Source organism: Theropithecus gelada, chromosome 1 (genome assembly GCF_003255815.1).
Source record: "Theropithecus gelada isolate Dixy chromosome 1, Tgel_1.0, whole genome shotgun sequence".
Taxonomy (NCBI): domain Eukaryota; kingdom Metazoa; phylum Chordata; class Mammalia; order Primates; family Cercopithecidae; genus Theropithecus; species Theropithecus gelada.
The window spans coordinates 209,431,041-209,444,512 of NC_037668.1; the positions used below are offsets into that span (position 1 = coordinate 209,431,041).

The 13,472-nt window shown below is 39.1% G+C and overlaps 1 protein-coding gene across 1 annotated transcript in view; it reads right to left on the reverse strand.

The window, feature by feature from the left end:
* Window positions 1–5,136: 5,136 nt before the first annotated feature.
* Window positions 5,137–13,472, reverse strand: part of LYST (lysosomal trafficking regulator) — a 216,845-nt gene continuing 208,509 nt past the window's right edge. The window contains exons 51-53 of the mRNA XM_025402839.1: window positions 8,579–8,735; window positions 8,103–8,174; window positions 5,137–7,196 (exon numbers count right to left, since the gene is read on the reverse strand). Coding sequence (XP_025258624.1) covers window positions 7,058–7,196; window positions 8,103–8,174; window positions 8,579–8,735 — 368 coding nt within the window. The 3' untranslated portion in view covers window positions 5,137–7,057. The remainder of the gene's footprint in view (window positions 7,197–8,102; window positions 8,175–8,578; window positions 8,736–13,472) is intronic.

Genomic DNA, 13,472 nt, shown 5'->3' on the forward strand with positions numbered 1-13,472 from the left:
TCATGGAGTTCTTTTGAGAGCAGATTCTCTGTTATAAATCTTTGTATCTGGTATGTTGTAGAAGCCCAAAAATGTTAAAAGAATGAGCAACCATGCCTCCATGTTTAATGGGACATCAAGGAAAACCATGTACTCATTGACTTGCTTAAATTTAATTTTTTTTTTGAAGATTTGGCAAAGGTAGTTTGGTATATGAGTGGCATCACTTAGGAAGGAAATTACTAAAAGAACAACCTTAGCTTTTGAATGTTATTCCTCGATAAAAAGTTCCCAAGCATCAGTTGATAGCAGGATAATAAAAACTGCAAAATATTGTCTAATACGGAGTGATTTAATGCACAGAGAAAATATAAGAATTACCAGATTGAAAGAGAGACAGGTTGCTTCTGGCACAATTTGTCCCTGAATGATAATGAACTGTTGGTCTTAAATAGGGCTCTAAACAAGCCTTTCTCAGTGGATCTAAAAGGAGCGCTTATCATTTCTGGCAGGACATGTGTACACAACTCTGTCGTTTTCACTCTTGTTTTAATATTTGTATAAGGGACTATCCTGAGATAAATAAGGAAGAACTGTAATCTACTAAAACGGAGGACAAGAAAAGAGTTAAGAGAACCTTTGGGGGAGTGAAATAAGTTCACGCCAAGGAAAGTGTGTAACTGCAGATCATCCAGCGTGGCTTCACTTTGTGAAGGACGTTATCCAAACACAAAGAAAAGCAAGCAGGACTTGGTCATTTATTTGGGGTTGGGAAGTTTTTCTAAAAATGATCAAGAAGGCCGGGTGCAGTGGCTCATGCCTATAATCCCAGCACTTTGGGAGGCCGAGGCCAGCAAATCACCTGACGTCAGAAGTTTGAGACAAAGCCTGACCAATATGGTGAAACCCTATCTCTACTAAAAACACAAAAATTATCCAGGCATGGTGGCACGAACCTGTAATCCCAGCTACTTGGGAGGCTGAGGCAGGAGAATCTCTTGAACCTGGGAGGTGGAGGTTGCAGTGAGCCAAGATCACACTACTGCACTCCAGGCTGGGCAACAGAGCAAGACTCTGTCTCGAAAACAAACAAACAAACAAACAAAAAATCAAGAAAAGAAACAATGAGACAGGTACCTGTCCATCCGTCCTGTGATGCTTGCTTGCTTTCATCCTTCGTTTCTCCTAAGTACCTAATCTACCCTATTCCAGTGATATTACACATTGCTCAAAATCTTAAAAAAATTCCTCTTTTGGAATTACTTGCCGAATCACACATTTTTTTAAGTACCTCGTAATCGTAACTTGTTTTTGACTAAAACAGTTCTATTTCTCAGATTCAGCTCTGATGATTTTTGTTTTTGAAACTCATAGATGTTCACAAGAGAAAGACTGTCCAACACTAAGTATATTCCAAATAATTGATTGTAATAACTGAGGAAATTTAAAGTTCAGGAGAACACAGAGTTCAGGCAGAGACTACCAGTTAAACATAAAGCAGTGAGCAGCACCATTGAGCACATGTACCCATGAGGTGGGGCTGAAGCTGGCTTTGAAATGCCTGCAGCAGGGAACAGAGAACAATGCTTGGGTCTAAAAATGCACATGGTGGAAAGGGTGGTGGAAAACAGCTGTTCTTCCGGTCTCCACCTCAGGCTGTGAGGCATTTTACCTCCTCACCCTGTTCTCCAGACCATTGTGGAAAACAAAATGGAATGTCTAATTCATATCCACGTAGGAACACATGTAAGTAGCTCTTACTTTGTTGTAATAAACTACTACTGTGTGGAAAATTGTGTATAGAAACTACATAATGAAGTTACCTAATGACTCATTTGTATTTAGATTATATCAACTACTATGAAAATTATAGGTTAATTTTTACTAAAAGTCTCAGAAAAGACAGTCTTTTCTATTTACTCTTGGAACTGGATTCTAAGGACTTTTATAGCTATTTTAACAAAATAAAAATCTGAGAATGAAAGACTAGTTCATTATTATCAGTCTTCAGAAGTTTTGGCAAGAGCAGTTGAATTTACTTTGGAAATGAGCCAAACTTTGCCACAAGACAATCTTTTCCAAACTCATCTCTCATTAACTTCGCTCATGGGGGAAGAACGAGCTCAGCTCTTGAGCAGGAATATTGTAGCCTAGTCTCAAATGATCTTCTAGTCATTTTGGCCTCAAAGGACACACTGTATTATTTAATTTCTCTCAAACAACTGAGTTGCAACCCAGTGTCCCAAAGTGGCAAGATATAGTTTTCTGTTGTCACATGACACACGGTATTGCTGGCACCTCTTTCTCAACTCAATGTACATATATGTGTATGTTTGGTATTGGCAAATGTAGCTGCCTTAATTGTGCAGTGGAAAACGACATGACCCCAGGGGAAATCCTGCATGCAACATGAAGCTTTTGCAATACTCCGCAATACCAGTTTGTGCTCAACTTAAAAGCTCTTTGCTTCCTTTGACCTCAATTGTGAATTGTTCTCTCCAGTGGCAGTTCTTTTGTTTCCTACCCGTCTCCCCGCAACCGCTAATGCTTTTCAGTTGGTCTTTCTGGTTCAAGGTTTTAAGCTCGTTAGGTTTTAAAGTGCTTTGGCTTCACAGTACATGGAGTGTTATCTTGAGAAGGAGTACAATGAAAAAATAATATAGCTGTCCAAGATGGGAGACAGTTTGGGACAAACTGGGGACACCTGAAGGGTAATCAGCAAAGAAAGAGGGCCTGCAACACGGATGATCCGAGAACCCCCACTGTTCTGCGATTATTGATAAAAAACGTTCACTTGCTGAGTTTGTTTCCTCCATACTCATTTTTATAAACATTGGCCTTGCCAGGCACGGTGGCTCACGCCTGTAATCCCAGCACTTTGGGAGGCCGAGGCAGGTGGATCACCTGAGGTCAGGAGATCAAGACCAGCCTGGCCAGTATGGTGAAACTTCATCTCTACTAAAAATACAAAATTAGCTGGGCATGGTGGCGGGCACCTGTATTCCCAGCTACTGGGGAGGCTGAGGCAAGAGAATCGCTTGAACCCAGGAGGCGGAGGTTGCAGTGAACCGAGATTGCGCCCTTGCACTCCAGCCTGGGAAAAAAAGTAAAACTCTGTCTCAAAAAAAAAAAAAAAAGTTGGCCTTGTAGCTCTTTTTTTGTTTTGTTTTTTGCTTTTCCCCTCAGAACATAAACAAGTCATCCAAAATTGTGAGAAGCAGGTCACCAGGCATGAGGTTTTTTTGTTTATGTTTTTTTTTTTTGGAGACTGAGTCTTGCTCTGTCACCCAGGCTGGAGTGCAGTGGCGCAATCTCAGCTCACTGCAACCTCCGCCTTCCAGGTTCAAGCGATTCTCATGCCTCAGCCTCCCCAGTAGCTGGGATTACAGGCGTGTGCCACCATGCCCGCCTAATTTTTGTATTTTTTAATAGAGACGGGGTTTCACAATGTTGGCCAGGCTGGTGATGGAGCCCCTGAGCTCATGATCCACCCACCTCAGCCTCCCAAAGTGCTGGGATTACAGAGGTAAGCCACCGTGCCCGCCGGCATGAGCTCTTTTGAGCTGGAAAGAATCCCCCTCCTCTCCCTTCCCACCCAGCCTCTAGCCTCGGGCTTGCACAGAACTGGCATTCAGTGAGCACTGTGGAAAGGGCAAGTCCAACTGAGACTAGCAGGTAAAGAGGGGACATCTGGGCTGGCAGGTTTACACTGACAAAATGCTACTGCTCAGTTCTCTTTGGGACAGACACCTAGAAACAGGAATGCTGTAGTCTCGAGAATCTTAAAATACCATACATAGATGCAAGGCAGAAAGAAGGGCAGAACTCGGGTCCTTGGACTGCTGTTGTTGACGTCACCCACCGTTTTCACCCCTACCCCCACCCACCAAGAAGCTGAGACATGGACAGGATGCTCTTTCCTTCCCTGGGCCTTTGCTGATGTTCCTGCCCCAGTTATTGAACATGTATTACCTGGAACACATCTGCCCCCATCTTCACCAGATTTCTAATCATTCATTAGGTTTCAACAAAAATTTCAATTTTTCTTTTTTGAGACCGAGTCTCGCTCTGTTGCCCAGGCTGGAGTGCAGTGTCAAAATCTCAGTCACTGCAACCTCTGCCTCCCAGGTTCAAGCAATTCTCCTGCCTCAGCCCCCCAAGTAGCTGGGACTACAGGCGCCCACCACCACACCTGGCTAATTTTTGTATTTTTAGTAGAGACGGCATTTCACCATGTTGGCCAGGCTGGTCTCCAACTCCTGACCTCAAGTGATCCGCCTACCTCGCCCTCCCAAAGTGCTGGGATTACAGGCATGAGCCACCGCGCCTGGCCAAAAATGTCAAATTTTCAAGAGGCTTTCTAGATCTCCTCAATCTAAATAAAGTCCTTCCTCTTACATTCTTTCAGAGTACCCTATATTTTACCTGACACTTACCATGGTTTGTAACTGTACATGCTGTGTATTATCTATGGTGGTTTCTCCACCAGCCTGTAACCTCCAGGAGTGCAGGGACCACTGTGCTTCGTGCAGCAAGTATCCTCAGCACTTGGTACAGTGCCTGGCACCTGGCAAGGGCTCAATATAGATCTGCTGTGGGGATGGGGGTGAGCAGATGGTCTTTTCCTTAAAATGAGCGGTTTGATCTTGGGACTAATGTCCACACCATTTAAGGGTAGTAAAGGTTGAAACATAAAATTTTAGTACAAAAACCACAATAAGAAATGAAAGTTAGGCCGGGCATGGTGGCTCACGCCTGTAATCCTAGCGCTTTGGGAGGCCAAGGCAGGTGGATCACGAGGTCAGGAGATCACGACCATCTTGGCTAACATGGTGAAACCCTGTCTCTACTAAAAATACAAAAAAAATCAGCCGGGCTTGGTGGCACACTCCTGTAGTCCCAGCTACTCGGGAGGCTAAGGCAGAAGAATCGCTTGAACCTCAGTGAGCTGAGATCGCGCCACTGCACTCCAGCCTGGGTGACAGAGTAAAACTCCATTTCAAAAAAAAAAAAAAAAAAAAGAAAAGGAAGTTATCTTTATCTAGTGATGTAAACGCATAGTGGAGCTAAAGACAAAACCTATGTGGGTTACAAAAAAAGCCATTGATTTGAGATCTGCTCATAATATTTAAATAGCTTAAAGAAAAGGTGTTTAAGTCTATTTTTATGAAATTTATTTCCAAATTGAAGTGGCAGTGTATATAAAGGTAACAGAGCTTGTGATAATTTACAGAAATGTTTGCTACAACATGCACATTATGAAGTATTTCAAACATATACATATTAGGTTTCATGCTGAATAAATAATCCCCCCAAATTAATTTTTATTTGTACATAAAAATATAATATTGCACTCTTAACAAGACCAGTTATTTTGCATATTTTCTGTTTAGATAAATGATGAAATTCGGTTTTTAAAAAAAGACTGAGTAGCAACCCTATTCTAATAGGGGACTAATTTAAAGTTCTCAGTAAAAAAATGAAAGCTAGACAATAGCTGCAATTTTTTGTTAACAAAGCAAATCACTTCAACGTGAATAGGAGTAATCTCATCTCTGCACCTCCATGGACCTCAGGATTAACACCTGGCCTGAGCACATGGTGATCTAAATGCAGCCTAGGTATCACTACATGTGTACGCAGTTTAAGGTTAAAGCATACATGGCCACTTGCTTTCTCTCGAATCTATCTTGACAGCAGAGACTTTGGAATTATATTTTATATGGTTTTTAAGCAGAATGTTTTAGAAAGTCTGGAAGTTACAAAAGTAGTACTGTAAACACCATATGAATTAAATTTCCATAACAAATGCACAAGTTATTCTTAGGCAGGGATACATATTTTTATCCCATGGTAACATATTACTGAGCTTATTTGACAGTGTTTTCAAAGCCAATAAAGCACCACCCCAAGTAAAAATATACAGACAGCCATCATATGGGAGAGACAGACGGTTCCAAGATATTTAGGAATTCTGTTTGTATGGTATGTAAGTTTGCTGTGGAATACACTAGATTTTATTCTTCTTCCTAGAATTCTCAGATGATATAGGTTAGTAGAAACAGAACGAAAATGGTTTCCTAAAAGAATTATTCTGCCTCCTGTTTAAAATAAAGTAAGCTGTCTCCTTTTCTTTTCTAATTCTGTTTTGGGGAAGAAAATTCTTCCTGCAGATTAGATTAAATGGCTTATTTAGGCTGTATTCTTAATACCCATGCAAACTTCTTGCATACTGGAGGCTTTCTATTGCAATTTGGTACAGATTCAATGCTCTATAAATAGCAGACTTTAAGACTTACCACTGTGTTTAAACCTTAGTGACTCAACTAAGGATATTTAATATCTAGTGTTACACATTTTAAGTAAAATTTTTATGAAGAAACAGAATGTGTCTGAAATCCAAGATACCTGTATTCTTGTTTGTGGCTGTCAAAAAAATTCTGGTTCTCCTTTGAGCTAAGAAGGAAACTGGCAAAAACTGCCTAACTTTGAGATTCATTCATAGTTTATTTTTAGTATTCAGATACTCCATAAAATATTTGGTACAGAGGCACCTACTGAATAATTTGCTTCTCAAATAAAGCAATTATCAAGTCCTAAAAATTATCATTTTTTCTTTCCTCTTTTGGAGCATGTGTGTGTGGTGGGAGGAGTATTTCATGGCAGAAAACTTTTAAAATATAATTTTAGTGTGTTTCATATAAACAATTAGCTAACCAATTTAAATTCTACTGGTTCTTTTGGAATCACAGAAAAAGGGGAGACCTTAATATTTTCTTTGGAATACCTTGGTGGGAAAAAATTTTAAGAATATCATTTTAATATACCATGCAAGGCTTAAAACTTGTTAGCTAGTGCATATTGACACAATCTTCCAGATTATCATTAAAACAGAACAGAACTTTCCTCTTAGGATCATGTACATCTTTAGAATTTTGTGCAGATGAATAGACTTTATCATTATTTGGATGGTTTGTTCAGTCATCCATTTCTTTAGGTTCAACCTCCTAAAACTGGTGAAGTCAACAAATCTAGTTTGGAGTTAAAGTGCTTTGGAGAACGCAAAGTTCATTTGCATTCACCCGGCTGCATAGCTGCTAAGGAAGGAATAGAACATTGGCTGTTTCAAGCGCTGCTGGTCCTTCCGACACCAGGCAATCACGGTCCCATCACTGTTTGCTGTGTACAAATGGTGGCCATCACAAGAAAATGTAAGGCTGTAAAAAAAAAAAAATTCCCGTTTGTATATTATATTTCTTAAAATGGTATTCGCATATTGGTCATCACACTGAGGTTAGTGTAAAGAAGTTATCTTCAGTGGCGCAGAGAGACATAAACTAAATGACTGCCTACAACTCATTGGTTTTGACTGTAATTCTAATATAGTCAACTCTGCTGACAAGTTTGAGATGCTCGTAAATGAGGTGATATAGAATAAAATCAGGATCACAAAGCTCAGTACATTCTGTTCTTCTTTGCATATCTTCTTTTGCCTCCTTGTTTATGCTGTATTACATAAACAACAAATATTTGGGTGTACAAAACTTAAAAAAAAGTAACAGTACTATATTTTCTCCTTATAAAGATAAATAAGTATTTTATGGCTATATATTATTTCCCTGAAAGAGAAAAGGAAAAAAAATGTAACATTAATAATATAGGTTCCTTCAACTTTAAATTTGGTACACTGAAAATACATTTAATTTAATAAAGTAGAATTTGAATCACTTTATTTCTAATTATTTAAAGTCAAATTTGTTAACTAAGCAAAGAGTAACTGATTATTTATCTATCCTGTCAAGCACCCCTGCAGCTATCAATCACCATTATGGTCTTGTCAAATACGAAAGGAAAAAATATAGTCTCTATGATTCCAGAGACATGCTACAAGCATGTCTTTCCATTAGACTTTGAGTCACTGACTCAGATTTTAAGATCCATGAAGACACAGGAGTGTGGTCTCTCTTGCTGCTGGATCATGGACAACACACTGTGTGTTAAATGGTTGGCTTTTCATGATGACTTCAATCACACATTTCTTTAAGTCTGCGTGCTTAAATACCTCTCTACAAAAAATACAATCACAAATTATATTCTCAAGCATAAAGGAGAGAAGATCTTACCTGATGATGGGCTTATTTGATTTGGGAAATGTAATTTCTCTCACAGGCTTTAAGTCCCATGTACTCCATAACCTAGAAGGGAAAAAAATCATCTAATTATGCAAACTAAAATCACTCTCCCTAAAAAGCCCTCCATATTTGTTTATTTGTTAAAAATCATTTGGAAGGAAATGTAACAAATAATTAACAGTAATTCCCTCTAGGAAGTTTGCAGGGGGTAGATGTGGGAATAAGGGAACTTTTAACTTTGTATTCTTTCATATTGTTAATCTTTTATAGTTAACATAAAACTTCAAAACTGTACTAAAGCTATCTTTATTATTTAGAAATAAAACAGGAATAACTAAAGAGCCTGTATCCCAAGGTGAGTTTAAATCTCTAAATACTGAATATTAATATGCCTAGTATTAAAAATTAATTTCTGAAACTCCTATGTCCTTATGAAATCAATAAAAGAGAATCCAAATTCCTCTTACCTTACAATTCCATTTTCTAATCCCCCAGCAATTACATTGATAGATACTCCCTCGGGCTGGTTGGAGAAAGCCACAGAACAGATGATCTCCCTGCAGTGGACGTGTCCAACGAGATCCCCATTCACCGTCCAGAGTCTGAGGTCACTGCCTCCACCAGCTAAAACACCCAAATCATCCTGCAGGTTACCAGAATGTGGCTGTCCCAGACTCCACCACATTTGACCCCAGAAGGGCAACCCTGAAGGGCAAGCTCATTTGTTTATTGATGAAGTTTGTAGACAACCCATGACTGAAGACTGTATAAATGAAATTACTACACAAGTTGCACAGATCTTCCTTTTTCATTTTCTTTTGAGACAGAGTCTAACTCTGTCGCCCAGGCAGGAGTGCAGTGGTGTGATCTTGGCTCACTGTAACTGCCTCCTGAGTTCAAGAGATTCTTCAGCCTCAGCCTTCCAAGTTGCTGGGACAACAGGTGCTTGCTACCACACCTGGCTAATTTTTATATTTTTAGTAGAAATGGCTCTTTGTCATGTTGGCTAGGCTGGTCTTGAACTCCTGACCTCAAGTGATCAGCCCACTTGGGCCTCCCAAAGTGCTGGGATTATAGGCGTGAGCCACTGCACCAGGCCAAGTTGCATAGATCTTTATGTATTAATCAAAAGACAATAACCAGTGAAAAAATAAAAACAAAAAGACGCAATCTATGATGTACAGTAACAAGGTAAAATAATCATATTTGTGTAACTGTAATATTTCACATATGAACCACCAAATATGAGTTATGATTGAAAATACTGGGAAAGCTAAACAGTCTGCAAAAAGTGAAGGAAATATTCTGTGAAACCATCTATAAGAAGTGACTTGGCTGGGCGCGGTGTCTCATGCCTGTAATCGCAGCACTTTGGGAGGCTGAGGCAGGTGGATCATCCGAAGTCAGGAGTTCGAGACCAGCCTACTCAACATGGTAAAACCCCGTCTCTACTAAAAATACAAAGCAATTAGCCAGGTGTGGTGGTGGGCGCCTGTAGTCCTAGCTACTCGGGAGGTTGAGGCAGAAGAATCACTCGAACCCAGGAGGTAGAGGTTGCAGTGAGCTGAGATGGCGCCACTGTGCTCCAGCCTGGGCAACAGAGCAGAGACTGTCTCAAAACAAAAACAAAAACAAAAACAAAAACAAAAACAAAAAAACAGTGACATATGACTTTTGAAGAGGAAAAAATAAAAGGTGTAGTAAAAATTACCTGAGTTAAAACTTAATTCTTAAAAAAAAAGTATTCTTCAGAACATCTAAGATTAAATCTTATAAAGCAATACCTTATTAAACTAATTTTTTCTTTTCAAAGATTACAGAGTAACCAAAAGTTTTTCTTTTAGTTTTCTGGGGTTGGGGGAAGCATGATTGCCTGCCATGCTTTATAAACAGGGTGGTTTGGGGCCTGATGATGCGTCCAGCCTTCTCTGGGGAAATATTCTCATACTGATGAAGTGGTTAGCAGGCACGATAAAGTTTGATGGCATAGTCTCACTATATTTAATTTTTCTTTTCATTAACATATAAGTAGAGACTTTGCCTCTCTCTTTTATTAAGACAATGAAAATATTTCATATTTTATAGCAAATAAACATATAAACAATGCCTTATTTAAAAATATGCCAAAGACCATCAAAAACCACAGATCAAAACCACAGTGTGTTGCAGCATTATTCACAATAGCCAAGAGGAAACAACCTAAATGTCTATCAACAGACGAATGCATAAACAAAATGTAGTATGTACACACACACACACACACACGCACAAATTTTCTTTAGCTGTAAAAATGAATGAAGCATGCGACAACACAGATGAACCCTGAAAACATCATGCTAAGTGAAATAAGCCAGACACAAAAAGACAGGTACTATGTGATTCCACTTACATAAAATATTTTCCACGAGTAGGCTACATTTCAAGCTTTCTTTTGAATTAAATGTTGGCTAAAATATTTTTTTAAAAGATAAAGTAATTAGATGAGTACTAGTAAGGCTAGAAGGCTCATTGAAGTCACTGGAAACATAGCCATAAAATATATTGAGGTAGGGGTTTGTCACTGTAACCCATAGCTACCACTACCACATGGCTTAATCCTTCAAAATAAAAAATCTAAATGTGGGCCTGGACTCTGAAGTATGGCATGGAACTTAGTAGCCAAAGAATTATCCTAGCAGCTCACTCAGTATCTTGGGCTACCACAAAACCAAATAACTACTCATCTGCCTACTTCTGTAAGTATCAAAATTTGACACTGTTACCCAATACTAGATTGCTTGCATGTATGATTTAACACATCAACTAAAAGTCAGAAACTTAGGCATTCCTGAAAAGCATCTCTATCCTTTGTATACATAGTCATGGAAATCAAAATAAATTAAAGAACCACCCCACTCGGAATCTTAGAATATTTTACTAACTCTATCTTGCCATTGGCAACAGAGGACCAGGCTATGGATGTCTCACCCTAGTTCAAGGCATATATTTTGATCCAGTGATAGAATGGTAAACACATCCCTCCCCCAATCATTGATTACATTTTCACAGTTTAATACAGTTCACATCTTATCACTATAAAAACCATATCCCATCATAAGAACTGAGAAATTATGATCAGGAGGAATGAGCCTGTCAATGTAACTTTTGAGAAGATGTTACACATACAGCACAGACACATAATATAGAGTTGTCCCTAGGCATCTGAGAGGGATTGGTTCCCGGACCCCTGAGGATATCAAAATCCATGGATGCTCAAGTTCTTGACATAAAATGATGTAGTATTTGCATACCTACGCACATCCTCCTGTATTATTATTTTTTTCTTTTGAGATAGTCTCTCACTCTGTTGCCCAGGCTGGAGTGCAGTGGTACGATCTCAGCTCACTGCAACCTCTGCCTCTCGGGTTCAAGCGATTCTCCTGCCTCAGCCTCCTGGGTAGCTGGGACTACAGGCAGGTGCCACCACGTCTGGCTAAATTTTTGCATTTTTAGTAGAGACGGGGTTTCACTGTGTTAGCCTGGATGGTTTCGATCTCCTGACCTCGTGATCCATCCACCTTGGCCTCCCAAAGTGCTAGGATTACAGGTGTCAGCCACCGTGCCCGGCCTCCTCCTGTATTCTTTAAATCATCTCTAGATTACTTATAATACCTAATACAATATAAATGCTATATAAATAGTTGTTATGCTGTATTGCTTAGAGAATAATAAGAAAAAAAGTCTGTACATACTAAATACAGACGCAACCATCCATTTTCCTCCTCTGATATTTTCAATCTGAGGTTGGCTGAATCCACGGATGTGAAACTCACAGACACAAAGGGTTGACTGTAGGTATATACATATACACACACACACACACACACACACACACATATTTAATTTTAAGATTACTTGGATGGTATCCAATAAATAGTCAAAATTTTTGATAGGTTAAATCTGGTAACTTTCTTTCCTTCTTGGTCTATAAGAAAATAGGAGGATAAACTCTAGTCTAGGTCCCTAGAGATAAGTTTGACCTCTCTTTAAAAAAGTAATTTAAAAAATTATGTTCTCTATATACCAAGTGCTCTTTATGACTTCTTTTATATATGTATCAAGAGACCTTTACAAAGTTGACAAGGCCTTTTTGTTCAAATTGGAAAAAAGTTTTACCCACTACTCTATTACATTGTGTGCTACCCAGGGACACCTGAATACCCTACTAGTGAGTTGGTAATTGCAGAAAAGTAATTTTGTTTCTCATTCCCATATGACTAGCTGATATAATATCACAGATATAAATCAGTACTGGCAGCAGGAAAGTAATTAACTTTACAAAATTCAACTCCCTCAGGATCAGTCCTAACTTTCAAATATTGCCAAAACAAGAAAACAGAGAACTCCATATAAATAATCATTATTTTATTTCCCCAGCATTCCTCTTGATATGACACACTAAAAGTTGCTAATGCACAAATCAAGGAAAAACAATTAGCAAAATCATCAATCATATGCATACACTTGTACTACCAAAATCAACTCTTTAAGATCTTTTCCCTTAGTTATAATCATTAGGGAATAAAAATGTTTTCATGACATTATTTTATGACTGGGGGCTAAGACTAGCAAAAATTCTTTCATATCTGAAATCTAATCATGACTGAAGATATTACTTCTCTTGAATACAAGAATAAATGAATGTTTTGTAGAAACAACAATAACAAAACCCTAACAGGTATCTGTGGTATAATGAAAAATAAGTATTTGATCTTTGTCCCTGGTTCCTGGCACAGAGTCCCTAAAGCCCTTGGAATTTACTGTCTTCTGTATGCTAATGAGATGACTCACAGTGGGGAGGACTACATAGCTTCAGTCTACAGGCTGGCCACCAGAAAACCAACCACATGATTGAGGACTAAAACTTCCAGATACCCCCCAACTCTCATGCCCACCTCCTGGTGAGGCAGGAGAATAGGGTCTGGAGGCAGGGAACATAAGGCCATTTCACACTGACTTCCTAGAACTAAATTGAAAGGAAAACCCTAACTTTCCACACCTAAAGAACAAAAGGCTACTCCCTTCGCAAAACCCCCTGTGTCTTCTGCTGACAGATGGGAAATTGGCTGTCTGCAATCAATCAAACTGATTGTTGGTGGAGTCTTCGTTTGCTACTTTGTAACTTCACCTTAGCCTCTGATTGGTTGCAAAAAGCAATCAGATGTTTGCACAGGAGTGTGACCTTTGTAACTCCATTTCAGCCTCTGATTGGTGGTTTTAGGCAACCCATCAGACTGATTGTGGGATACCACTTCATTCACATGAGGTGAGCATAAAGTGGCCAATGGGAAACCTCTGGAGGGTATTTGGACCCAAGAAGAT